At 57.2% G+C, this 27,843-nt stretch overlaps 1 protein-coding gene across 2 annotated transcripts; it reads right to left on the bottom strand.

Moving 5' to 3' along the window:
- Positions 1–1,552: 1,552 nt before the first annotated feature.
- Positions 1,553–27,273, bottom strand: MMD2 (monocyte to macrophage differentiation associated 2). 2 transcript variants are annotated; one of them, XM_024577098.4, is made up of 7 exons: positions 27,128–27,273; positions 12,357–12,438; positions 11,546–11,706; positions 10,865–10,939; positions 7,396–7,497; positions 6,614–6,683; positions 1,553–5,580 (listed from the first exon to the last, which is right to left on the bottom strand). In XM_024577098.4, the coding sequence occupies exons 1-7, from the start codon at positions 27,172–27,174 to the stop codon at positions 5,377–5,379; spliced, it is 741 nt and encodes a 246-aa protein (XP_024432866.1). In that variant the 5' UTR covers positions 27,175–27,273; the 3' UTR covers positions 1,553–5,376. The 2 variants fall into 2 exon arrangements, with proteins under 2 accessions (XP_024432866.1, XP_071077922.1); XM_071221821.1 differs by having other exon boundaries at positions 12,357–12,494; positions 27,128–27,166.
- Positions 27,274–27,843: the final 570 nt, after the last annotated feature.

Below are 27,843 nucleotides of genomic sequence, written 5' to 3'. Positions count from 1 at the left end.
TGGGAGCGGGTATCTACTTTTCAAATTTGGGGTGAAAGAGCTTGGTCCAGCCGGAGACCTTCCTTCCGGTTTGTGAGGAAAGGAATGTGTGGGAGCCCCTAACTTAACTGGAGCCAAGAGCGGCTGAGGGACTTGTCTACAGTCACAACCTTTCATTCATGACAGCTCGCCTCGCTTCTGCAAAATCACGTTCAAAAGGTGTGCGCGCAGCATAGGTAGGGAATGCTAACTGGTTATTTCTCAAGGACGGGGATTGTGGCACACTCCAGTTTCCAAAGACACCCGTCTCGATCCGTGTTCCATTCCCGGCTCTTCTCGCACTGCCACGCTCCTCCCAATGTGATGGGGGGAGGTCTGCATCTCTTCCCCTTGACCTTGGGAGACCCCGTTAGCTGTGTTGAACATCGGAACGTGGTAGAAGCGATGACTCACGTCTTCCGTATCTCTGCCTCACTCTCTCCTTCTCTTAGGACCAGGCCACCGTCTTGTAAGAAAGCCCAGGACACATGTGGAAGTCACTTGCGGCCTGGGCTTCTGCTGTTTTGTCATCGGAGGCCTGACTGAGCATGGGGAGACTGCCCCTCCCAGGGTCAGCCAATCCCTAGCGATGTAAACAATTTGCCTATGAGCTCACCTTTCACAATCAATCTGGAGACCAGGCGCCCACTTCCTCTATTGGGGGGCTCTTATACTCCAGGCCACTCGCCCCTGCCCTCATCACCCCAGGACCAAGTACCACGAAACTAGGAACAGCACTTGTACCCAGAGAGCTTGATGTCACCCAAACCAGCCAGCCCTACGCCTGCTCACCTTGCCTCACCTGTTCCTTCCCTCAGCAACTGCAACAACATGTTCGTCCACTTTCCCCCGCCCCTCTGCCCCTCTGCCCCTCTGAGGCTTCCCCGAGCCAGTGGCCCTGTGTGGCATCCTGTGTCAGGTCTGGCTGCCTGAGTTGCGGGCCCTGTCATACCTGAATAGTAATAAAACCTACATTGTTTAAGAGATTTTATTTATTTATTTATTTTTAGAGAAAGGGAGGAAGAAAGAGAGGGAGAGAAACATCAATGTGTGGTTGCCTCTCACACGCCCCCTACTGGGGACCTGGCCCACAACCCAGGCATGTGCCCTGACTGGGAATCAAACCTGCGACCCTTTGGTTCTCAGTCTGGCACTCAATCCACTGAGCCACACCAGCCAAGGCTAAAATCTACATTTTAAAACAGAGTATTTGGCCAGCCTCACGCCAGCGAGGGTGTGAGCCAGCTGCCAGCGTCAGACACCAGACCCGTGAGCACACGCCCCGTCAGTCCTCTGGCGGAGGCCCAGACTCTGAAGTCCTGACGGGCAGAAGCCATGAGCGGCGTTGGGTGCTGTGTGACGCCCTGTCGTTTAGAGTCATTTCTTACACAGCTACCCCAGCGTTGTTCACTTATGTGCGCTTTTCGAGACAGTCCAGGCTTTCTACAATGAACAGAGATTGGTTCTAGGGAAGAGAATTGACAACTGTTGTTTTTAAAAAGACAACTGGGCAAGAGCAAGGCCTCTTGAAGTTTTGTTTATTGAAGTTCTTTCTACTCCAGTGGAGGCAGTACCGTGTACTGGCAGGGTTATTCTTCATACGAAAGTTTACCAAATACTGTGTTAATAGTACAAAACAGCAATTTCACAAACACAGGAAGGGTCCGATGCCAGCACGACACTTTCGAAAAGTCATGCCACCGGTGCCATCGTCAAACACTGGAGACACGGCAGTTCTATAAAGGTGAGTGTCAAAGACGGTGGGAGCCCCTGGGTCCCCCAGGGAAGGCCTTTCCGGGCAGTAGGAGGCGGCCCCTGCACGACGCAGGCAGACCCCGGAACACCTGGCCGGGGGAACAGGACTGGCGGCCACTCGTTCAGACTCAGAGGCTGGAATTTGAAATTTCTCACAGAGGCAGAGCCGCAATCCCCAAACCAGGGCCACTCCTTTCCCGAATGGATCCGCTCTGTCCCTCCTGCCCTCCCGGCTGGCCTGAGGCGATGCCCACAAGCATCCCGACCTGCTGCCACCCAAAGGGCACCCAGTATGACCACCCAGCCCCATGGCGCCCCAGAGCACGGGGCCACCACCAGGCCGAGAGACGCAGAAAGCTGCTCTTGTACTCCTCAGCGGGGCCAGGGCTCTGAGAAAGCAGATCCCCGGAAGCTCTGGGTTTCTTTCTCCCGAGCTGTCCCCACAGGGCTTCAGGGCACCCAGGCTCCCAAGGAGGGCACCATGCTGACCCCGCCAGTCAGCAGGCACCGAGCACCTGGTACCGGTGTCCTTGGCTTTCCAGGAGAGTCCCAGCAAGAGTGATTTCTAGAGCAGAGGGTTCAGACCCCCCCATGGGTCTTAACATCAATTTTGGGGCTGCAACCAACCATTGTTGGAAAAAATGACACGCAACAGGACCGGATGAGATCGGACAGGCAGGTGGGGACGGCAGAGTCTCGCTGGGCAGCACAGCACGCAGCAGGTCCTCCCTCGTGACGTCTGTTGTCTGGGGATAAACAGAGGAGGACAGCAGACCCATGCCCTGGAGCCTGGTCCCAGGTGACGGGATGGGCAGCTCCCAGGGCACCGAGGTACCGTCCCACGTAGGCTGCTGGGTGGCAGCTGGGAGGGGGCCCCACCCTTCCCAATCCACGACAAGGGTGAAAGTCAGTAAGAAAGCCTGTCACGAAGCCAAGTTTGCCAGGACCTGTGCCAGAGGAGACCGATGTGGGCAGAGAGCCACGGAGACCTGAAGTCATCAGTCACGGCCGTGCCTGGCCCAGCGGGCCCCAAATCCTCACCCCAAAATGTCACATGGAGAAAAACAGCCCCTTCTCTTTGTTCAGACCCACAACCCTTTATTAAATACTGCCTTATTAAGGTATCTGAACGCCCCATCGCCCTGCAGATGTGGGTGGGAAAGCGGTGTGTATGAATACGTACAGAAGGCCTGCGGCCTTCTCCCGGTCCAGTCAACGCCACCAACAAAGAGTCCCCAGAGCTCAGGGCCCGCTTGCCCAGACACTCGTCAGGGGACTGACGAAGCCAGCCGTCAACTCCAGGCCTGTCCAGCCGCACAGTGCACAGCAGGTGCCAGGAGACGTGATGCTGGGGTAATGAGCCTGCTGGGTGGGCCCCTGCCCTCACCTGCCCCCGCCTTCACCTGCCCCCACCTTCACCTCTGACCTCTCTCACCTGCCCCCACCTCCCATCCTGCCCCACTGACCGCAGGAGCAGTCGCCCAAGTGCCCAGAGTGTCACACAGGCCAGTCTGCTGCCCACTGCCCAGGTTCCTTGGGGCCTGACAGCCGCTTTGTTGGAGGCCCCCAGCACGTGACAGGCTCAGGACAGACGGAAAGAGGAAGGTGGTGTCTGAACTTCCAGTGCGGCGCCCTCTCCACCCCAAACGCCCAGTGCGCAGCCTAGAACGCTCCAGAGCAGGGCTTTGAAGGGTGAATAGGAGTTGGGTAGATGAGGGGATGAAGCAGCCCCTCCTAAAAAGGTTCAGGGGCATAAAGGAGGGGGAGCTTGGGGAAAACGCCAGATCAGAGGCCCAGAAGAGGGGACACAAGAGATGCAGGTATCAGACGAGGAGCTCGACAGTGGCCACTAGCAAAGTCCCAGGTCAGTGTCCCAAGCACTAGGCTTTGATCCCCGTCAGCATGTGGGTGGTGGGACTTTCAGCTCAGCCCAACATGGGGCCATGCCTTGGGAGGTCTCCCAAACATCATCCCAGGGACCACCCCCACACAGGCCTGAGGCCCAGAGGTCAAGTCACAGTGTCCCTGCCCCTGCCTGCCACCCCCAGCTTCCCCTCCCCAATCTCCAACCGCCACCCCATGGATGGGAAATACTTGGTGAGCCCTGCGGGGCGGGTGCCCCGAAAGCAGCTTCCAGGGGCTGGGCGTGCCAGTGCGGCCGCATGTATGCACATGTGCGTGCAAACATGTGTACACACATGCACACGCATGGGTAAGAGGACACAGCTTATCCCCCAAGCTTCTGCCCACTCAGGACCCGCCTGTCTGTGGACCGTGTCAGGTGATTTAGTACTGGCTGGATGCATGGGATTCAGAGGCCGGAGCTCTGAAGTGTCCTGGAATCCACCAGAACTAAGCATAAGGCATCCTGTCTTTGCCCCCCGGCTCTCACTGGGAGCCATGGACTGAGGCTTGTCTGACCTGACACAGATCCTTGATCCAGGGTTCAAGTCCAGATGAGGTTCCAGTTCAGACCTGGTGCTGGGCCTGGGCCTCCCCGGGACACATCCATGCGCCAGACACAGAGGGCTGGCTCCGCCCGGGCCTGCGGCAGGGCTACTAGGGGCTCCAGAGCTCAGGGCATCCATCGCAGACACTCACCCAGGTCCCGTCAGATGAGCGAGGCCTCCCTCCTGCAAGGCCACTCACTGGCACCGAGTGAGAGTCTGAATGTCAGCATCACAAACCCTGAATCTGGAGCAGGTAAGCAAGCTCCCGGGATGCGAGGGGCTCTCAGACTCTCCCTGGATTTTTTCAGCGTGAGAATAAATAGCCAAGGAACAGCTTCTCATCCCCAGCTGCTTCCTCCTCTGGACCAAGGACCAGAGCAGGTCAGGGGCTGCTCAGGGTGTGTACCTGCCGTCCCTCTACAGCCCCCACTCTGCCCACTCCAGCATCTTCCAAAAAGGAACAAGAGAGAGTGGAGATAAACACTCCCACACACAGAGACATTAACCTGGCCTGGGCACATTCCGACCACAGGGCACACCAGTAGGTGAGGCGAAGCGGTGCCATCATGAGTACTGAGTTGATTAGTCATGTCTGCCCAGAGCACCAGCCTGAGAGTTCTGACCCCACCCCATGCCGTGGTTGATTGGTGATGTCTGCCATGGTCACAGATCTCCACCAGCCCTGATCTACAAACCGGGTGACTTTCCCTGAACAGGGGGACGTTCCCCGGCCAGGACTTTGGTAACGGAGAAGGAGGCCCTGGCCACCCTGTAGAAACAACCCACCAGACTCCTTGCTCGGTTTCTCGGGACCGTGAGAAGCATGTATTGGCCCATCATTGCCCAATTTGCAGGAAAACATCTGCTCCGTTTCCTGAAGATGTTAGTGCCCATTGTGTTAGGAGACACTGTCTACAATAGAAATGCATTACAGGGTTACTTTCTCCTCTGGAGCTGTGACTAAATGCTTTCTTTCTCACCTAGGACCCAAGGGACGGCTGTCACCAGAAGTAACCTCGGACCCATCAAAAGCTCTCCCCATGGGAGGGCAGACGGGCTTGGGCCCTACGGCACTCTGGGCTAAAGTTCACAGAAACGTTTCCCATGATGCTCTGCTCCAAAAGCCCAAATGTCCCGTGCGGTCTGGACCACCTCACTTGGACACCTTGGCCTGCAGGGTGCTGGGCAGATAGAGGTACCTCCAGATGGCATAGTAGTGGGTACCAGCACCAAATGCCACAAAGAGATGCCAGATGGCGTGGGCGAAGGGGATCCTCCCGTCGCTCTTGAAGAACACAGTGCCCAGGCCGTAGAAGGCCCCTCCGACCACCAGCTCCCAGACGCCCTCGGTGTTGGGCTGTCGGCAAGGACAAGGGTGGGGCACAGGTCAGAGGAGCAGCCAGCAAGGTCCAGAGCTCCCAGCCTCCACCCCACCCCCACCCCGCCTGAAAAGCCAGCCTGGGCTCCTGGGTGGGGGCGTCTCCACCCCATGGAGTCGCCACATCTCCCCAAGTCGATTCTCATGTGGAGCAGGTTTCCACCAAACTCTCAAGGAGTGTTTTATAGCTTTTTATCCTTTCTAAAAAGTAAAACCCAAAAGAAGTGAAAGCAGGGAGTGAAATGAACCCTATGTATGTCCAGGCTTCAGAAGGCCCAAGGCGAAGAAGCCCCAGGGCCACGGACGGACAAACGGGTGTCATTCCTGTCATTTCATACAATGAAACGTTGTTCAGCATTACAAGAAGATGCTGAGCCTTGAGGACGCTCTGCTCGGTGAAATCATCAGTCACCAAAGGACCGGTACTGTGTGATTCACTCATACGCGGTCCTGAGAGGAGCCCAATTCACAGAGACAGAAAGTGGAATAGAGGTTCCAGGGGCTGCGGGAGGGGAGGGGGAGCGAGTGTGTCTTGGCGACAGAGTCGCAGTCTGGGAAGAGGAGAACACTCTGGAGACGGTGGTGGGGACGGCTGCACAGCAGCGTGAGTGTGCTGAGCGCCGCTGCACTGGAGACAGTTGAAATCATAAATATGTGTATATTTTATCATAGTTTTAGAAAAGGCATACATGCCCATGGCAGGAAGTTTTAGAGAAAACGAACAAACAAAAAGTAAGCAAAAAGAAGGCACTCTGGCCCTCCGGGATGGGCACCCTTGGCGCCCAAGTTACTGCGCCCCTTTGACAGATGGGCCAGCTGAGGCTCAGGGAGGAGAGGCCCTCAGGGGCCGCCTGCCTGTTTTACTGCCTCCTCAGGTGGGTCACACGGACACATGGGGCCTCAGTTTCCCCTCCTCCCAGAGAATACAGTTGTACTTGACAATCTCGAGCGAGAGTCAGGCCGGGCCCTCTGCAGGCAGAGGTGAGGGCCCAGCCACGTGGGTGGGACTTACCATTGACAGGATGACCAGGGCAGGGAAGAAGCCCATGACGACATAGCACAGCAGCTCCACAAGCTTGTACCTGGTGGAGAGAGAAGCCCCCTGGGCCTTAGGACAGCCCCCAGGCCTGGGCAAGAGAAAACACCCTGACCACAAGCGTGAGAGTGCCCCTGGGCTCAGACATCACCCGGCAGCTGCTGGCAGGGCTAAGCGACCCCAGGCAGGTCTCTTACCCTCTTGGAGATGCAGTTTCCACATCTGTGAAATGACACTCGAGGACCGGAAATGCAGGCACAGCAAGCGTGTGGGCACCACCCACGCTCAAGCCGGGGCAGACACAACTCTCCAATCCCAGCACCCTTGCCCACAGGACCCATGCCCCCCGGTCCAGGGATCTGGGCGGCTGCATCAGCTGACGCCTACTGCCATCCCTGGCGGCCCAGGAGTCTGTCACTGCTTTCGCTTCTGTTTATGCCCTCACTTAATCATTCCCATCATGCCCCTGAGCAAGGTGGAAGTAAGCAGAGTCCAGGGGGCTCAGAGCCGCTCGCTCCTCTGTACCTGCCAACACGGCTTAGGGAAGGCAGGTGACTCATGACACCATTCTGTGCGTCCAGCAACCTTCAGCGTCTTATAAAAAAAAAACCTCTTCAAACTGACCCTATGGGCTGTAGCCCTGGTGGCCGTCCACTGGGACGCCAGGCAGAGCCCTGCCCTCCTACCTCTGGGGTCACCTGGGGTCTCCTGTCCCGCCGAGGGCCGCCCTGCCACTGGAGCCCCCAGAGCTGTCTTACCGCTCGTGGAAGAAGAAGACGTAGACGGTGCCCACCGAGGCCATGATCCAGACCAGCCAGCGCATATGAGAGGCCCAGGGGCCCAGCTCCCGAAGGTTCAGCCTGGGGAGAGCCAAGGGCACAGTCTGAGGGGACACGGGCCGGGACCATCCCCCAGAAGCTGACCCCAGAGCAGATCCATCTGCTGTGGCTGCCAGGGCACGACACGGGATCCCAAGCAAAGACGTGAGCAGAGACAAGAAGAGAAAGCAACACAGGAGCAATTATTAAAGGAAAATTAGCCAAACGGGCATCCCAGTGCGAAGGGGAGGGCATGTGGGGCCAGCAGGTGTCCGAACGGGGAGCCTGTTGGGGCCAGGACATGTGCACAGCCCGTGACCCCGCCGGCCCAGTTCCAGGGCCCAGCCGGGGCCACGCCATCTCGTGCCCACACAGGCCACACTCTTGTGACCTGCTGCTACAACGCCCTTTTCTTTAGGTCAAGATATTATGCAGGCAGCTTCCATGTGAGTCCAATCTGTCTAAAATAAACATAAAAACAAACAAAATGGGGCTTTTCTGATTGAGGAAGAGATAAGGGAGCCCGGACGCTCTCACCTCCTCAGTGGTCCCCAGGACCCTCCAGAGCTCTGCAGAAAACATCTGAAAAACCAGAGCAATACAACGAAAAATAATTCTGCACTGCCTGTCGCCTCTTCACCAGGCACCCGGGTGCCCAAGCAGGAAGCCAGTCCCCACGGAGCGCCTCGGTCTCTCTCTCTCACCCCCTCCATCCAATCACCCCCAAGTTCTGCTGAGTCATCCTCCTGAGCAACTCACACACCAGACACTCGTCCCCAGCTCAGCATCCTACACCCATGTTCGCTGGGAGACCCTAAGTCCCAAAAGGAGTTACAGCCGTATCCTCAGCCACCAGCAGGGGGCAACACAGAGCCACTGCTCCTTGGCCACAGCCAGGGAAAAAGAATAGAAACCCAGGCATTACATCAGCAAAGGGGAGGATAGTGAGGACTACTCTAGAAATCCATGTTGCAGTCACCGCAGCGGAGCACAAAACCCGGCTTGACCCTTCTCGTCAACAACCAAAAAGAGCCCTGAGGTTACCTGGCTCCTGACAACTGCAGGTGCTGCCTCGTGAGCTCGGGGCCATGGAGGAGCGGCCGGTGGGCGGAGCCCCTATGGTGGCCTCCGCCTCTCGCCTCTGCTCTTGGCACGCTCCAGGGCCTCCTGCCCACCCACCCACCGAGCTGCACCCCTCACCTGGGACCTTCTAGACTTCTAGAAGTCTCCGTCTGCCTGCCTTCCTAGCACCTGACCACCTGAAGCATGAGGGTTGTCAGGGGAGAAGCAAGTCTTGTCCTCTTGAAGCCTAGGCTGGGCCAGTTGGATGATGCCTCCAGGCAGACAGACAGACAGACAGGCAGCAGGACCGACTTCCCAGCACTCCTAAGAGTCACTAATTTCCTGGTGAAGGCCGGCACTTCCTGGGACCCCTGCTGTTCTCTCCTTGCCCCTCTCCCCCACCTTCAGTCAGTCATCAGGGTCCACTCAGTTTCCAGAAACATCTTTCCACCTGTCCCTCCTCTCCTGTCGACCTCGGTGGCCACTACTGGGGGCCAGGCCTCACTGCGTGTCTCCTGGGCCCTTTCTTGTCCAGCGTCCTCCGTACCTCCCTGTTCCCAAGGCAGCCAACAGCTCCTGTAAAGCGGCTCCATGAGCCTCACCAGACATTGCATGAAAGCAGCAACATCCGAAAGAAGGATGACTCCGTTACTATGAAGTTCAGAGTCTGGTGAAACCCCTATGTGAAGACAGACGTCGGGACTGTGGTCACCCTTGGGGGGTGATGGTGACTGGAGAGGGGGACGCAGGGCCCGAGGGGCTGCTCCGTGTCTCCGTCTGCGTGCTAGCTGCAGGGTGTGAAACATCGATGAGATGAAAGTGCATGGCCACGTGTTCTCCAGGGAAGGCACACCCCCATAAAACGTGTTTAAAAACAACCACCTTCGAAATGGTAATGGAAAAAAATACAATTAAAAATAAATCTGGCCCTGGCTGGGGTGGCTCAGTGGATTGAGTGCCAGCCTGCAAACCAAAGGGTCGCTGGTTGGATTCCCAGTCAGGGCACATGCCTGGGTTGCAGGCCAGGTCCCTAGAAGGGGGCATGCGAGAGGCAACCACACATTGATGTTTCTCTCCCTCTCTTTCTCCCTCCCTTCCCCTCTCTCTAAAAATAAGTAAATAAAATCTCTTTAAAATTTTAAGTAATTAAATAAATTTAAAATAAATATAAACAATAAAAAATTGCCTTTGCATACACAAGCAAAGCCTATCTATTAGCTGATGGAATGAAGCAGAAGGTCCCATTTAGAATAGCCAAAAATAGAGATTCCCTGGGCAAAAGCGGAGCCAACCTTTCTGTGGCTCCCCACACCTCAGAGGCACACCCCCTCCAGGCAGCCCTCCAGAGGCCCCGACACCAGGGCTGTGGCCTCTGAGCTCCACACACAGGCCTGCCTCGCCATGCCGTCACTGGTCTGTCACAGACCCTCGTCCGCCAACAGAACCTCCGTGTGCTGACCCCCAGCACTGCCCAGCCACACAGTACACGGTCAACAGAAGCGAGTAGAAAGGTCCTTCTCTCCCTGCAGAGGCTCTGCGGGCTCCCAGGCTCTCAGCGTGAGACCTGAAGCTTGGCGCTTCCTTATTCCAGAACTTTCGATAACCCTGAGTGACTCGCTGGGGGGTTTAACCGGGTACAATCTGTGGAGGGTGATCTGGGAAAACCGTTCACCGCGTCACCAAGGCCCACTCCCTGCCACCCGGAAGTCTACGGAGGTCTCGAATTTATCCCACAAAGATCAACCTCAACCATCCGAAGCTGCCGTTCCTGCAGGTCACACAGGTCGCCTCTTAGCCATCTCGTCAGATTCCCGCCCACAGACCCACACACATGGGCCAGCAAGAATGGCAGAGGAATGGGGTCTCCCAATGTCGTCCACCCCCACAGACATGGTGTGGCCAGAGAACATTCCGCTGCTGTCAACAGGAATGAAGAGATCTCCGACGTGCTAATGTGGACCGGTGTCCCAGCTGCGTCACTAAGAGAGCAGAAGCGAACGGCACAGCCGTGGCACCGTGCCCTCCCTGTGGTACTGAAGCGGGAGAAAAGCGGTGCACACACACACTCACAAATACATGCTGGAAGTGTGCGTGTGTCCATGGGCGTGCATGCCCTGTGCACAGAGATATTCCCATATGTACATGCTTACACGCACGCGCTCTCCCACGCATAAAATAACTCTGGACGAGCACGAGAAACTGGTGCTGAGTGCCAGGTGAAGGCAGCCCCTGACCTACACTCTTCCATGTGGAGTCAGCGTTTTGCCCGCCAAGTACAAGAGGCCATTCGAACAAGGAAGAGAAGGGAAGGACGCCAGCCCGGGCGTGGGGCCGCAGAGCCACTCACCAGGGCGCGTAGGAGGCTGCTATGAAGAAGTAGATGGCCATCCGGTCACACATGTGAAGGCAGTGCTCCACCGTCCTGGGGCAGAGGGGGCGGAGTCACCCCACCGGCTGCCGTGGCACCAGCCTGCCTCTATCCAGCCACCACCCCTGGGCCCTCAGTCTCCCCGTCGCTGAGTGACCAGAACTGTGGCTTTCAAACCAGGCTCGCTGCCCACCGAGGGGCTAAACAGAGATGCTGGGGGTCCTGCCCAGGAACCTCCTCTCCTTCCCTCTGCATTTCTATTTTAGATACTGGGCTTCTCAGCAGATTCCAAATGATGAGAAAATTCTGTGGCTAGCAAAAGAGTGCAAAAGATTATTAAACTATGTGCCCCCCCTAAAAACCCTCCGGAGTCCAGGCTCTGGAGCCAGGAGGCCTGGGTTCAAATCCCAGCCCCAGCTGGGCTGGGTAAAGGGACTATGGCCTGGACGCAGTCCCCCCACCCCCCAGGCTCCGTCCCCTCCACTGTAAATAGGGAGGCCGTCTGCAGGGCTTGCCCAGCTGCTGTGACGGCTGAGTGAGTTAGAGCCCATCCAGCACAGGACAGGAAGTGCTGAGCACCCTCATATCAAACTCTGCCTTGGCCCTGGTCCCCCACGTACATGGCACGTGCCCCACCCCCCAGGGCCAGGCAGCAGGTACCTGAGGTGGCTCTTCTTCCAGGCGACCGTGTGGAACACGGTGGACACCACGAAGAGCCCGCAGAGGCCGAGGCCGTAAATCCAGGCAGAAATGGTCTCCCAGTCGTCGTCCGACAGGAAGTAGAGGTTGGAGCTGCCGAGGATGCTGGGGATGATCCAGAGCTGCAAGTGGAGGGGGAACAGGGGCCGACCACCTCCAGCTCAGGGTCCAGGGCAGTGCAGAGACCTCCCTCACCTCCAGACCCGCACCAGTCAACCGGCCACAGTGGGACTGTCCTTACAACCTGCGCTGTCCCATTTGGGAGCCACCGGGCACATGTGGCTACTGAGCACTTGAAATGTGCTCTGTGCCACTAAGGAAAGGAATTTTTATTTCATTTGAGTTGATTTCAGTGTCAATGTCCATGGCCACAGGAGGCCAGGGGCCACCATACCGGGCAGCGTGGACTGAGAGAAGCAGAGAGCCAAGACCCCCTGCTTCAAGGAGCAAGTCTGGCCGCTGCCGTACATTCTGTGTCCCCGGAGACCCTGGCCTGGAGGTCCCCGGGCACACCGCGCTGCCTCGGGCCTCTACACTGTCACCCGTGCAGTCCCTCTGAAGCAAACGTCCCCCACACTGTCTGCAGGGAAAACCCCTCATTCTTCAAATCTGGCTTTACCCACCATTCCCTCTGGGAAGTCCGAGCCGGCCCCATTGCGAAGAGGCACGCTCAGAGCCGCCAATCGCTCTCCCGACAGCCACGCTGGCGCCCACCCCCCACCTCGACCTGGATGTGTCCCCCCTCAGCTCTCAGCCCCAGGAGCGGACTCACAGCATGGGTGGCACAGTTGGCTGCATGTTCGTACTCAGTAGGCTGGTACCTCTTGTGGGCGGGGACCCGGTGGTTCATGAGCCTGGAAGGAGAGGCACCTTCCTGGGAGCTGGGCGGGGAGGCCTGAAGACCTGGACCCTGGGGAGGGAAGAGAGGGACCCCACTCCCCTCAACCCCTCCCCCATCTCCCTCCCCCCTCCCCTCTCACTCTCTATTACATTTTTTCGTACTCGCCAATCTTTTCTGCCTGATCCCCGGTGTACTTCACCCAACACCGGCTGCCGCACTCTCTTCATCCCCTATTTCATTTTCTTTACTGGGCCTGGCATGCAGTACCGCTCCCCGGGGCACAGCTGCACAGACTTCCACATATGCACACTAGGCCCAGGAGGGGCCACCCCTCACCCTTCCGCCCTTCCCTGGGGGAACCTTCCCCCAAGGAAACCAGCCCCCCACCCTGTCATCATGGATCAGAGGCTCTCGAACTTCCTTTCAGTGGGAACCAAAACACCAAAAAATGGTCCCCCAAGATCCCAATTATTACTATGAAGACCCACAAAAATGAGAAATGAGCACATGGCTCAGAACACAGTGCTCCATGCAGGACAGTGCACAGAGCATTAATTTAGTACCTTCTGTATACTGGGTCCATGCAGGACAGTGCATAGAGCACTTATTGAGCACCTTCTGTATACTGCATCCATGCAGGACAGTGCACGGAACATTTACTGAGCACCTTCTGCATGCTGTGTCCATGCAGGACAGTGCACAGAGCATTAATTTAGTACCATCTGTATACTGGCACCTTCTGTATACCAGGTCCATGCAGGACAGTACATGGAACATTTATTGAGCACCTTATACATGCTGTGTCCATGCAGGACAGTGCATGGAGCATGTATTAAGCACCTTCTGTATGTTGGTGTCATATTAGTACAGTTGACTGAAAGTTTGTTGAGCATTTTCTACCCCCTTTCAGGAATGTTTGCTGAACACCCACCATGAGCTGGGTGGCAGTGGGTGCTTTTGGAGTCCAGAGGAAGGACAGACAGCAGTGTTCTTTTTCCCTCAGGGTCCACACACCCTGTGGATGTAGAGTAAACGCTGGACTTATGGTCACAGAGAAAGTGGAGGGCCCACCCCTGGAAGTGGGGGGCCCATGGAAACACAACCTCCCCCCGGCAACCAGAACAATGTGCCCATCAGCCCACCCTCTTCACAAGCGGCCCCGGAGGAGCTGGCCGTGGTCCCGGCTGACTTGTTCAGTGCTATGTATTGACAGCAAAAGTCGGTGCTGGTTGGACTGTGTCCTCTGAAGTTCTGATGTCGAAATCCGAACCGCCAGAACCGGATCGTGTGACCTGATGTGGACACACAGTTGTTCCCCCAGGTGTAATTCAGGAAGCTGAGAGCTCACTGCAAGGCGTGGGCCCTGGCCCAATAGGACTGGGGTCCGTATTGGAAGAGGGGAGACGCAGAGCGTAGAGGCCACGTGCCGATAGAGGCCGAGACTGGAGTGACTTGTCCACAAGCCAGGGGACGCCGGGCACGGTCAGCCTCGGCCAGGGCCGGGAGGGGCCCGGGGAGATGCTCCCTCTGAGCCTCAGAAGCAGCCAGCCCTGCCGGCACCTGCATCTTCTGGCCTCCGGACTGTGAGAGGGTAGCTTTCTGCTGTTTTAGGCCACTTCATGGGTGTGGCCATTTGTCACTGCAGCCCTAGAAACACTGGCACAGGTGCACACGGGGTTCATTTGGGTCCATCCTATCCCGAAGCCCCCAGGGTACTCTGCCAGCTTGCACTCACTCCTCGGGCTGGGCGGGGACAGAGCTAGGGCCCTTCTCCAAGTTGGGGGCCGGGTCTCATGCGTTACCAGGTGCAGTCTGGCTGTCTCCTCTCTTGCTGGCCCTTTAACAAACACTATGAAAGCCACCCATCGTGCCAGCCACGCGGGTTCGAAGATGATGTCACGGTTGCCGTGGCGACCCAGAATGGGCAGTTTTCATTTATTTCTGGGCTCCACAAAACTTCCCTTGTCCCCCCCACCCCACCCCGGGCAGTGGCAGGTATTGAATGTCCAGCAGTAACAAAGGCAGGCGAGGGAAAGCCGGGGGTGGGGTGGGGTGGGGGGCAGACAGGGCCCGGGGCCGGGGGCAAACGCCCAAGAAATCCAGTTCCCACAACCTGCAAAAACCAAACACTTCTCTTCAATGGCCTGCAGCCCAATTCTTTCTCCGCAAACCTCTGGGCAGCATTTTAAAAGGACAGTGCATTAATTTGTGTTTTCGCTTCCTTTTAATTTACATAAGTAAACTTTCTCTTCTTCTGCTGGAACTTTATGAGTTTTGCTAAACGGAGAGAGTCATGTAACCCTCACCACAGCCAAGACAAATAGCAGGTCCTTCATCCCCCTCCCACCCCTCCAGGTCCCCTGGCCACAGACCCCTCCGCAGCCCCAGTCACCGCAGCTCTGGTCTCTATCCCCACAGCCTTGCTTCCTCCAGAAGGCCACTTAGTGAACAGAGCCTCACAGGAGTCCCAAGCCTGTTTTTTCGACGTCTAAAGAGAATGTCTTGTATAAAGGCCAAGTGCATGCTTAGGCGGAAGGAAGCTCTGCTTTGAATGCCACACAGGGGTGTTCCTATTTTTCTACTCAAATCGTGTTGAAGACTCGCTTGTTTTACACGATGGGAAAACGGACCTTCCTCAATGCAGCATAGCCAGTTCCAGCGACGGTTCTCGACCTTCCCATCCTCTGTTTTCTTTTCCCCTCGCAGCCCTCTGCGTTCGCCTTCTCTCGCGCAGCTCCCTACCTGCCTGTGAGACTCATCGGGCTCTGTCGGCGGTCCCCTCCTCTCCACCGTGAGAGCAGTCCACTGTGTGGACGTGTAAGGCCTGTTTGTCCGCTCCCGCGGAGGGACAGTGGGGTCCTTTTCACCAGCTGAAATGCATAGATAAAACTTAGCATGTTCCACGACAGAGCTGGCAGTCACATACGCAGCCGTCAAGGGTGTGGGAAATGTCTCCTATCCAAGTGGACATTTCCAGCAGGCCACGGCTGGTCAAACGTTGAGGAGGGACACGGGCCTTTCTGCCCCTCTCTGGAGAACAGGATCCCCGCCTGTGGTCAGCCTTTGCTTATTAGGTGACCACGTGGCCACCGCACGTGATGGGTGGAAGGGCAACTCTGCACAGCGGGGTCCAAACTGAGCCGGGACTTGGAGCCAGATGCTGGCAGGGGGCGAGGACAGAAGGTCAACTCCCCTCCTGAACTGGAGAGGCATGGGCTCTGGGGAAAGGCACAGCTGGCTGAGCTGCTGTGTGACCTCTGGGAAATTACTGTATGTGTCTGGGCTGCAGCTTCCTTCTTTGTCAAGGAGATAATATTACCTCGCCTGCAGGTGGCAGGAAATAAGCCCACACAGTGCCTGACACACAGCAGTGTTCAAAGGAGGGGCGCTGTTTTCACCGCTCCCTGGGGGCTCCCCGAAAGAGCCCAGGCACCGTGTGCTTCCCAGTGCACGCCCCATCCGGGCACATCACAGAGGGCGTCCATTTAAAGCCCTTGCAAAGTAGATATTATCATTCCAAGTTGAAGATCAGGCTCCAGGAGGAGCATCCCGCGGTTCTCCATCTTGGTCGCACATTAAGAATCACATGGAAAACAGACGGATGGGTCGACAAAATGTGGCCCATCCACACAACAGGATGTCACTCGGGCTCAGCGCAGGCAGCAAACAGGACTCCGCTCGTGTGGCAGCCCGATGGGGTGGCCGAGGCTGTGACCTGCAGGGCCGGGTTGCAAAGGAGCCTGTGCATGCGGGAACCTGGGCCCGTCGGGAAGGAATGGGCGGCGAATCAGCGATGTCTGCTGGGGCGCAGGGCAGGCAGGCCCTGGCTTAAGAGGTCCCCGACACCTCCTCCTCTCGGAACCTCGTGACAGCGCTATACACTGAGCGGTCATTTTACACAGCGATTCAGGAGTGGAGCCACATGCGGGGAAGAAGGCCACCCAGACCTTCTGACTCTGGGGCTATAGTCCCAGGGCTCCCAGGGCACCCACGGCCCCTTCGGCCCTGTCCATGGTTCTGATGGGAGAGGGTCTGCCTTCTGTCTTTACACTCCCCAACAAGGTGTATCTGGGCACCCTCTCCGGGATGGCTGTGCATCTGGCAGCAAAGGAAGGGAAGGGACAGAGCTCTACTCCTGCTCCTGGATTCACTGCCTCATGGGCCAATGGTCCATGCCCATGGCCCCCGGCCCCCTGCACCCCTCCTTTGCCAGGCCCTCCCACCCTGGCAAGTCTGCACCAGACTCCCAGGCCTCCTGGGCTGAGGCAAAGCCCTGGAGACCCCCGAGCACAAGTGCCTGCACCAGGGCCAAGGGCAAACATGCCAGGAAGCTTCTGCGTGGGCTGGAAGGCCCCGCGTTCCAGGGGCTTCTGCCTCTCTGGTGCCCATCCCTGATGCACAACCCGCCCTTTCTCTTCCCTGGCTGCTCCAGACCGAAGGGGAAGTCCCCTCCGAACTTCTCAGCCTTCAGAACACAGGTCAAACGTCCCTCCTCTGAATGCTGTCCTTGACTCCTGCCCTCACACCTCCATGCAGACTGGGTCGGAGCTGCCTTCTCGCCCCTCCGGGCCGCTGCCCAATCTTGGACACTCGTCCCTCATCCCTCTCCCCTCTCCCTGGTGGGCTCCCCACGTGGTGGCTCCTGCCCTGAGCCTCTCATGAGTGCTTGTGCAAGGGGACTGGCCGTGACCCGCCTTCCTCCACCTGGGCCTACGCAGAGCCAGGTGTACCGCAGGCGGCCCCCGACGACCGAATTACCCATCCTCTCAGCGCATTTATTCAGTTGTTCAGACTTGAGGCAACAAGAGGGAACAGTCCAGCCTTTAAAACCCTCGGAATTTCTGGAATCGACAGACGCCTGAGACATGGGTGAATCTAGCCAGGACCACGTGTCTTGCCCGAGGTCACACAGCCCCAGTCAGCTGACTCAGAAAAGCAGGGGGTACGGAAGGGAGCACCCAAGAAGAGACTGGGGGACAAGGGAGGAAAATATTGTTTTTTTCTTCACATTTCTCTTTTTTCTCTTTGTATTCTGTGTTGCTTCACTGGCTACCATGTTCATTTATTCCTACTTTAGTCATGTTTTTAAAAAATCGGATAAAACAAAAACATGTTAAACAGGAAAGTCTGTGTTTGAAATCAGTGTTCGAGATTAGATGTTCTCACGCCTGCCCCATCGTAGTTTGGAGAGGGGAGGGGCTGGCAGGTCCCCAGATGCCCCCACACAGCGGGGACGGGGGGGAGTGAACCGTGGACGGGGTGGACGCTAGACCGCGGTGGGAGCAGGACGCACCCGCACGCCGACATGGGGAAGTGCCACAGATGTAACACACTCTTTGGTTCTGTGCATAGAAACTTCAAGAACCGGCAACAGGAGGCTTGGAGGGTGACCACCAGGATGGTGGGTCGCCCTAGGGGCGAGGCAGTGACTAAAGGGGGCGCCGAAGGGTTTCTGGGGATGGCGACACTGAGCATCTTCGCCGGGCGCTGGTTCCACCAGCGCACTGAGTCTGCGAGCTGTGGCAGAAAGGCCGCCCCCGCCCCTCGCCCCGCCCCAGGGCACCGCACAGGCACAAAGGGTGAGAAGCTGGGGCAGACCCAGGCGCCTGCCTGGCAAGGTCCGGGGTCCGTTATGGTGAGCTTTCCGCACCAGTGCCATGCGGCCTCCACAAACCACCGCTGCAGCACTGCGGGTCCAGGCAGGGCCCAACTCACGGACCCCACCAGTCCACACCTGTCCCTATGCCTGGGCCTCCCTCAGGTCTGGGCTCGGAGCACCCCAGCAGCTCCCTCTCCTGCTCTTCCCCTTCCTTCTGGAACAGCCAGACCCAGCCTCAGAGCTCCCACAATTTCTCCCTGGCTTGGGTGCCGAGCCCCCAGAGAGAAGCCAGCCTCCCGTCCTCGATGAGACAGGTCAGGGAAAGCTTCTGCAGCCACTCTTTCCGGGCTGGGCCAGTGCCTGGTGGTGGCAGCTCTAAATCCCCAGAACAGAGGACTTACAGAGATTTGTCCAGAAGACAAAGGGGGTCTGTCTGTCTGTCTCACAGGGCAAGGACAGCCAGGGCCAAGCTGGCCCCAGTGCTCGGAGCCTCCCCTCCCCAGCATGCCCTGGGGCACTGTCTGTGTCCATTCATGAATTCACGGCTCCTGGAAGGCAGACAGCATCTTGGCTCAGTCTCTGGGAAACAGAGTGGGAGGAAAAGCAGCTCTTGGATCGGTGCCACCTTGGAATGGAAACCAAAACCCCAGGAGAGAGAGCCGGGAACAGGAGCAGGAGACTTGAGCAAGGGGTAGGGAGGGCTGAGGCGGGACCAGGTACCAGGTCAGAAGAACCCTGGCACAACCAAGCTGCATGTGATGTGGCATGTGAAAGGCGCCCCCTGGGGGTGTGAGCCTGGAGGGACTGACCAACGAACCACGTCTGGGGACACCCCTGCTCCAAGCATCTTGAGGTCTGGCTGGGGATTGCTGAGCAAAGGGACAGGACCTGCTTGAGTGCAGGGACTTGGGACACACCTGGAAGTGGGGACCGTGCCCAGAAGAGTCTGCAGATGCGTTCCTGCAAGGCTGCCAAACGGGGGCTCCTAGAGATATCCCGCCTCCTGATTCCCCTGCACACCTGTCAGCTCAGGTTTGCGGCTGAGGAGGCGAGCAGCAAGCCCAGCCCTCCTCTGCTGGGGTGACAGGTCCCAGGCATCGGCCCCCCTGCACCGGGTCACTTCACGGGCTCCCCTGTGGCCAGTGCACGTGCATCTCCTCACATGGGCCTCCCCGCAGTCCCAGGAGAAAGCATCGTCTCCCCACTTTTGCACACTTCTGCGCCTCACACCCTCACCTGGCCACACAGCCACCCGAGGCTCCAGCGTGTAGCACACGAGGACGTGAGCTCTGAGAGGGCGGGGACTCCGTCTTGGTCAGCCCTGGGTCCCCGGCACCTCGGTCAGTCCTGGCACCTCGGGGCCACAGCAATTACTGATGGGTCAGCGGACAAATGGAAGGCAGATTTGTCTGGGGGGCCAGTCAAGGGTCCCGGGTGCGGGGTGCGTGTTCTCATGGTTGACCTCAACACAACCGGACCACCCCCATCCCCACCAGCCCCACTGCCTCTCTCACTCCGGCCCCAGCTAACGACTCCACCTGGACAGTAATTCTCAAAAGCAGAGCCACAGCATCCCCACCGTCTGGTTGGTGACAGAGCTGTGGGAGGGTCCCCAAAAAGTGGACCTGAGGGGGCAGGAATTTAGCCCCAAGATGAGCCCTTCTCTTGGTGTAAACTGAAGCACAGGGCATCTGCCACGACCACTTCATTCAGAGCTCCGCACTGCCCATTCTGCGACCACCCAGGCCGCCTGGGGGCTCATAACTACATCCTTCATGCAGCCACGGAGGACCCGGCACCCAGGAACTAAGTAACCGGCTCAAGGGCGCCTCCACAGGGGTCAGGAAGGACAGCACTCCATTTGCGCACTCACTGTGAGCTCACTTGCAGTCCAAACAACTACAATGGGGGGGGGGCATCTCTTATTCTGCCCATTCTACAGAACAGGAAACTGAGGCCCAGAGATTCAATCAACGCAGTGAGGTTAGTACTACTATTATTTCCCACGTTCCAGAAGAGAAAATGAAGGCACAGAGAGGTCATGTGACATGCCCAAGGTCACACAGCCCAGGTGGGGGTGCTGAGGCAAACCTGGGTACCTGACAGCCACCCAGGGCGCACCTCCCCCACCCAGTCCTCCGAAGGAGAAACACCTGCTCTGCTGCCTCCAGGTTCATGGGGGGTGATTAAATCACGGTAAACCGGATGCAGATGGAGATGAGGGAGCTGAGGTTAGAAGAGAACAGATGCTGGGAGGCAGCGGGCATGATGGTGAAGTCGGACGCGAGAGAGAGGAGGAGAAGGGGGTGAATGCCTGGAGTCACCCAGGCACACATGGGCGGCCCTGGAGAGGGCAGCTCCAGGCCCCACGAACCCCCAGCGCACTCGACTCTAAGTTCCGCAGCAAGTCCAGGTGCCCCGCTGTGGAAGGGGCGGTCGTTTCTCCCCCCCCATCCCCAAGCCCTGTCCCCACGCACTTCTCCGGTGCGGTACCATGCGAGGGTGGTAAATCCGTGTCACCCTGAACTTGGGATATGAACAGAGAGGGACAGCCCTCTCGAAGGCGTGATTCCCAGTCTTCATGCTGACAACCAGGCGGACTTCACACTCTCAACGTGGGCGCTCCCATTTTCATAGAATGAAATTCCACCACATTTGCAAAAAATCTAATTAAAACAAAATGTTTCTGCCCTGGCTGGTGTGGCTCAGTGAATTGAGCACCGGGCTGTGGACTGAAGGGTTGTCAGTTCGATTCCCAGTCAGGGCACATGACTGGGTCTTGGGCCAGGTGCCCAGTCGGGGGAGTGTGAGAGGCAACCACACATTGATGTTTCTCTCCCTCTCTTTCTCCTTACTTTCCCCTTTCTCTAAAAATAAATAAGTAAAATATTAACTAAAAAATAAAATCTAAAAAAATACATTTCACCTTTACTTAAATACTTTCTGACTTTAAATTTTACACTTAGGCATCCTAATTTGTATCTTGCCTTTTCTACTTAACAAAACTATTTGGATATTTTAGAACAAAAATCACTGAAGCTTTTCAATTTTTAACATTTCTTTTAATCTACAGTCATCGGGGGTTTTTAATTGTATTTTTTCTTTTAATTCTTTAGTGCTCTTTAGGAGAAAATCCTGAGGGATAGCAACGTTACCTGTCTGTGTCGTCCCATGCGGTAGCCGCCGGCCATGCATGGCTACTGAGCATTTGAAATGTGGCCGGTGCGACCAGGGCACACGCTTTTAAATTTATTTCATTTCGATCGGTTTGAATTAAAATAGCCACAGGCGGCTCATGCTACAGTTCTGGACGGTACCGCTTTGGATGATGACTGGTAACAGAACCCAGATGTCAATGCAAATGTTGAATCTCAGTAACAATGATGCTGCCGCAGTGAAGTCAAGAAGAAATCAGCTCCATGCTCTACACAATGACTAACATGGAGTGTGCATGTCCACGTTCCACTGCTCACCCACACACTGCCGGCCAGCAACGAATGCCCAAACACGGGAATCACTAACCTGAGCTCCGCCGTCTCTGACGCCGGCCGCCTTCAGTCCCGTGACAGCCTCCGTGTCACAGGTTCAGTTATGTCACTGCGGAAGTGTATTTGTCAAGAAGGAAGACAGGGTCCATTTTGTTGAAAAGCTTATTAGCCTGATTTTTAGCTTTAAATATGCAGACACACCGCGTGTGGGCTTCTGCTGGGACACAGGCCCCAGGAATGCTCGGGGCGGGCCTGCCAGTGATGGAGTGAGGGCGCCTGGGCCCAGAGGGGGCGGCCCCAGAGCCTGCCAGCTGCTGAAGAGCGAGGGCAGCCGGGAGGATTCGGAACTCCTACCCCTGCGTCCGTCCGCGGGGGAGCAGGGGTGGGCGTGAGACCCCCGCTCTGTAGCCGTGGCAACTGTGGTTGTTCTAATCCCCTCGGTGTGTGGCAGGCAGAGAGGCCAAGTCCGGACAAACCCAAGTGTGAGTCCTGCCGTTTGCTCTGCGACCTCGAGCAAACCCAGCAGGGGTAGAAGGGTCCCTAACCCTCACAGGCTGGCTGAGGATTAGGTGATGTGATGTATGAAAATGCTTCCCCAGGGGCCTGGCTCGCAGTCTGGGGTCATCTTTCCCGACTCCGTGAAGCCCCACGGTAGCCTTCGAGGCAGACTTGCCCCACCACCCCTCCCCCAGTGCGCAGAGACCTGTGGACAAACAGACGGCAGAGCAAGCATTCCAGAGATGCGAGGTGTCTCTGACAGCCCCGTGCACCTTGAGAAACTTGCTTCTTACAAGCTGCCTCAAATCCTCTTTGGAAAAAGACAAACTGGAAATAGGAACAAGAACTGTGACGTAAATAACCACCACTGAGGAGCACCGACTGTATATCCCCCCAGACGCCTCACGTGCATTATCTGCATCACCATAAGAACAGAAAATGTTTACAAAACCTGTGCCCTTCAGAATTTCAGAATCCCAGCTGGAGCAGGGTCGGCTGAGTGACTCTGAAGGGATGTGAAGCGGTAGGACGGGACCTGAATGGAGAGAAGGCCTGCCAGGGCCACCTCGGGCATTGCCACCCCCCTATTAGCCTTGTTTATGAGGACAAAAGCAAGGCTGGGTGACTAAGGCACTTGCCCAAGAGAGCCCAGCAAAGAGGAGGCAGAATTGAAGCACAAGCCCCAAGCTCCTGCCACTTCCCAGGGACGCTGCCCCGTGAAACGAGCCAGCACCCACCCTCGCGTGGCCTCAGGAGCAACTCCAAGTCCCCACAGTGAGAACTGCACCATGGGGACATTCTTGACCTGGTCACGGTAGAGTGGGAGGTCAATGACTTCACGTGGACCTTGTGACCCATGGGACGTGGCCCACACCCAGAAGTAACAATGGATCGGGTATTGTGTCCACACAGAGAATTCTCCTCTCCCCTGGGGCCTTCCCCTGGGGACGTCCCCTTGGCGTTACTGACAGAGCTGGAACCTGGGAGACAACCTTGGCGCCCAAACGTGGGGAGTGATAAAACACAGCAGGGGCGGCGATGATGGGGACTATAGGGGCACTTGAAACGAGGGTGCAGAAAGACAAGGGAGGCGGGGTGACCACAGGTCACAAGTTCAGCTTCAGGATAAAAGGCTAGCTGTAGAGCATCCAAAAACGGCTGGACGAACACCGGCCAACAGGGTTCACAGGGATGATCGCGAGATGGAGGGGTTAAGGGTGACTGTTTCTTGACGCTTTTTACCTATGCGTGCCATGATTTAGTGTAAGTGTTCTCCAAGGAGCCCAAGCTGCATTTGTAACCACAATGCGGTTTCATAACGACCCCTGTTTAAAGTCACATTGCATTAAGCAAGAGCAGACGGATGTCCTTAGGGGTTAATTCACTAGTCCAAAGTCACACTGCCAGTGTTCACTTGACAGATTTTGACTGGTACCTACTCAGAGGCCAGGAGCTGCTCCAGGCATGGGGGAGGCAGGAGCGGACACACATGGGTGGCTGGACTACACTTCCCAGCCTCCCTTGCAGGGAGGTGTGGCCACATAAGTCCCACCCAGGGAACCAGAGCCTATGAGATCTTCTCAGGCACTTAGAATCCAGCTTATTTTTCTTTCCAAGTCAAGAATTAGGACACGGCCAGGACCCAGAAGCACCCGTGTGCACCCTTCCTAACCTTGACTTTGTCCCTCCCTCCCCCAGAGGTAGCTGCTGTCCTGATCTTGCAATAACCATTGTCTGGCTTTTCACCTCCCTTCCTCTGCATTCCTAATGGCACAGTTGGTTTGCGGTCGTTGAGCGCTCCATGATTGGAGTCCGGCTGCCCCAGGGGTTTACTATCGCTCACTGTGTCTACTCGACATCCCCACGTCCTTGGTGGGAACTGGAGTCCCTTTTCACTGCAGGGTACTGCTCCCTCGTGTGAGTACACACCACTCCCGACGAAGGCCACCTGGGTTGTCTCCAGGTCTCGCTTGCCGAGAGCAATGCTGCTGAGATCCTGGCCCATTTACCCTGGTGCACCTGCCTCCGTTTCGCTCGGGTGGACGCCCAGAAGGGGACGGCTGTGCGTTAGGAAGTGCATGTGTCCGAGTTAGCCTGGTAACCTCTGTTTCCCAAAGTGCTACACCAGTATTGCCACACTTCGTCCCTACTGAATGATAAGAACGGTCTCTCACTGTGCCCTTATTTTGCATTTCCTTTCTCACCAGTGCAAGCGCGTCGAACTTGTTCGTTTGTGTTCCCTCTTCTGCAAAATGACTGTCTTCACTCTTTCTGTTGGCTCATCTGTCTCTTTCTTCCTGGGTTCTTTGTATATTCTGGACCTTTCGTACTTGCTGGTTAGATTGGTTGCAAACACGTCCTTCGAGCATGTGGCTTTTCTTCTATTTTCTTGGCGACATTTTTGGATGAATAGAAACTCTTCATGTTTCCTGTAATCCAGCGTATTCACCTTTTCTTTTATGGTTTACGCTTTTCGTGCCTTCGGGAACATGCCACAAAGTCCCAAATATATCCTTTCACGTCTTCTAGAAGTTTTCAAGTTTTGTTTGTTCGATTTTTAATTTCACCGTCATCCAGCCAGGCCTGCTTTTTCTGGGTGCTGCGAGGCAAGGCTCCAGTCTCTCACTGTTTCCACCCCAATGAACCACCGTCTCCCATTTGTTCAGCAGAGCGTCCTTGCCCCTGCCCATCAGCTCTGTCGCCTTTGCCACAGTCGAAGTCTTTATATGCTCCACACCAACACTACACTCTCTTTAATTCCCACAGCGTTACGATCAGTGGTTTTCCCAATGAATATGAATCATCCAAGGACTCTGGGTTAGACCCTTAAAGACCAGCTGGCCAGACCACCCACTGGGAAACTGAGGCTCGGAGAGGAAAAGCATCTTTTGCCGTGAATGTCACACGCTGTTTCACCAGGAACACTGTTAAGGCCTGAATATTTGTGTCCTCCCTGCCCTCCAAAATTCACATGTTGAAATCCAGTTCCCAGTAGGATGGTAGTTGGAAGTGGGACCTTTGGGACGTAATTAGGTTATGAGGATGGAGCCCCCGTGGAGGGGATTCATGCCCTTATAAGAAGAGGCCAGAGAGCTCGCTATTTCCCTTCCCATCCCAAGGACACAACAGGAAACCAGCAGTCCGTAGCCCCGAAGAGGGCCCCACCAGACGCCAACCCTGCAAGCACCCTGGTCTGAGTCCTCCGGCCTCCAGAACGGTGAGAAACAATTTTCTGTTGTGTGAAAGCCGCCCAGGCTGTGGAGCTTTGCTTTAGCAGTCAGAACAGACAAAGACCAACACCCATCTCTCATCCTGAAGAACGTTCTTGTCCTGTTCAATACGGCAGCCACTGGCCACTTGCGGCTACTGAGCACTTGAAATATAGCTAGTCCACACTGAGGTGGGAGGTAAGTAAAATACACACACCAGGTTTTGAAGACTTGCAGGGGAAAAAAAAAGGAAGAAGACATATAATCCCATTTCCTCACTGGACTCATCACCGATGGAAGGGGCATCAGCCCCGGTGTGGAAGAATGGGTTCAGGTCCAGCCCCAGCCCAGCTGGAGAGCCCGATTCCCCAGAGGGCAGCACCTGTGGCCAAATCTAGTTCATCTAGACCAACCTTCCTGTCTTGGCAGATCAACCAGCTAAGGCCCAGAGAGGCAGAGATGCCTACCCAAGATGGCACAGCAGGTGTGGGGCAGGCGAAGGCCCTGGGGAGCCTTCTTCCCCACCTGTCTCGCTCGCAGCCTCCAGCCCTGGGCTTCTCCCTCCCCTTCGGGCAAACGCTCCCGACTCTCGCGGACCCTTGAGGACTTTGAAAGTCCGAGTGTGCAGACCTTACAGGACCCCATGGACTTGGGCAGCCAGCGCCTCCCACCTTCAGACCAAAAGACAATCTGCAGGACCCCACCCTCCTGCCCTTCCTCTGTGTGGCCCCTGCCCCCAGGGGGCTCCCCAACTTCATGAAGGAGACAGAACACACCCTCTCCTGCCTCCCAAGAAATGGAGAGTGAGCCTGAGGGGGAAGGACCAGCCCTGCCCCTCACCCTCCCTGCCCACCGAGGGTCATGCTCAGCGGGGGCCTCCGGGGTCAGCTGTGCTCAATTTGACCAGAACCTGTAGAAACGTCAGGGCACCAGGGGCCCTCAACAAAGAGCCACACGGATGTGCCTCTCGAAACATCACCAGCATGGCTCAAGCTCACCCCCTGCCACTCTGGGCTGGGGGGGCGGAGACCTGAGCGGGAAGGTAAGAGGTGCGGGGCGGGCAGGATGGGTGCCCCCTCCAAGACCCGGGTGCTGGGGAAGGAGGAGAGGCCCAGTCTCCCGGGACTGCTGGTCCTGCCCAGACTGCAGGGGCTGAGGGGCAACCTCAGGAGTGGGTTTCCGTGCCAGCTCTCAGGTAAGCCCACCACCCCAAACTCTTAGAGGAACTGCATGACTCTGCCCCCCACCCCCTTAACTAGGAATCAGAGCCAGGAGCTGGCCTTCGCGGCGCAGTCCCCTGAGAGCACCTGTCATCACCATTTAAGGAGAAGAAAGTGAGGCTCAGTGGCCCAGGGACCTCGCACTGTGAAAAGGCCACAAGCAGCTCTTCCTGGGTCCTCAGCCTCAGTTTCCCCACCAGCAAAGAGCACCTACCCATTCTTCCCTCTTGCTTGGAGGGGGGGATTGGGGTGCAAGCATGGGGGGATGGAAGGGACTGGGGCCAGCGCCTTGAATCAGTAACAAAAACGCGGACAGACAGTGAGCGCAGTGCACAGTGCAAAGTGCTTTCTAGGGATCATCTCACTGGAAAGCACTTTGCATCCCCTCGCGGCGACCCCAAGTGTGGAAACTCGCATTATCCCCATTTTGCCCACCTGGAAACGGAGGTTCGCAGCGGTAAAGCGACTCGCTTTAGGGCACCCCGCTAAGAGAGGGGCGCTGGGAACTGGCGCTCTCCGGGTCCAGGGCGCAAAGCTGGGCGCGGAGACGCTGACAAAGACCCCCGTGTCTGGTTTCTGGCTCCTCGCGGCGGGTTAGGGTCCCCGTATCGACGGGAGAGCTCTAGGCGGCAGGGGCAGCGACAGAGCCGTGGCCGCGCACCCCCTGCGCCCCGCGCTCCCCGCTCACCTCGCGTACTTGGTCTTCTGGAAATCCAGGAGCCGGGGGGCGAACATCGCGGCGGTTCCATCGGCGTCCAGCCCGGGCTCAGAGAACGCGAACTTGGCGGCCCGCGGGGAAGGCGAGCGCGGGGCGCGGGCGCAGCAGGTAGGTGGGCGTGGGGTGGGGGAGGCGGGGGGCGCGGGGCCCGAGCTCCACCGAGGGTGCCAGGAGCCGCCGACGCAAATCCCGACCAGATGGTGGCGGGGCGGGGCGGGGGGCTCGGGGCCAATCGCCTTAGTCCCCGCGGCCTGGGCGCCCTCCCTGGGCGGGGCGGACCCCTCCAGCTCTAGCCCCCGGTAGGGGAGCTGTGGGGGCGACAAAGGGCATCTCCTGACTGCTGCCCTTTCTTCCTCTCCCGGTGTTCCTGTCGCCCTCCTCGCCCCTGCCCGTGGGTGTTTAAACCGAGAAGGCGACGGGCCCTGGGCTGGAAGGCAAAGGACACCGCCTGCGCGCCCGACCTCGGCCCCAGCGTGGACCGTCCCCGAGTGGACTTGTAGCTCGCGCTCTCCCACCGCCAGCGCCGCCTGCCTGGTCCCTATGAGGCGCGATGACCCCAAAGGATCCACCCCGAATGGTGGCAGTCTCTGGGAACCCCCACCAGAAGCTGTGACTCTGGGGGCCCTTGGAGATGCAAGCACACGCCTTTGGTTGCCAGAACCCGGGGGTACCCAGGATCTGCCCAC

Source organism: Desmodus rotundus, chromosome 6 (genome assembly GCF_022682495.2).
Source record: "Desmodus rotundus isolate HL8 chromosome 6, HLdesRot8A.1, whole genome shotgun sequence".
In the NCBI taxonomy this organism is placed as follows: domain Eukaryota; kingdom Metazoa; phylum Chordata; class Mammalia; order Chiroptera; family Phyllostomidae; genus Desmodus; species Desmodus rotundus.
This window is presented reverse-complemented; position numbering and strand designations above follow the sequence as displayed.

Excerpts from the sequence above, each read along its gene's own strand:
- MMD2 (XM_024577098.4), bottom strand. The coding sequence starts at position 27,174 with ATGTTCGCCCCCCGGCTCCTGGATTTCCAGAAGACCAAGTACGCGAG. Across the intron at positions 10,940-11,545 it reads TGGAAGAAGAGCCACCTCAG|GACGGTGGAGCACTGCCTTC; the intron begins GTACCTGCTGCC and ends CCTCTGCCCCAG. Across the intron at positions 6,684-7,395 it reads GTCTTCTTCTTCCACGAGCG|GTACAAGCTTGTGGAGCTGC; the intron begins GTAAGACAGCTC and ends TCTCTCCACCAG.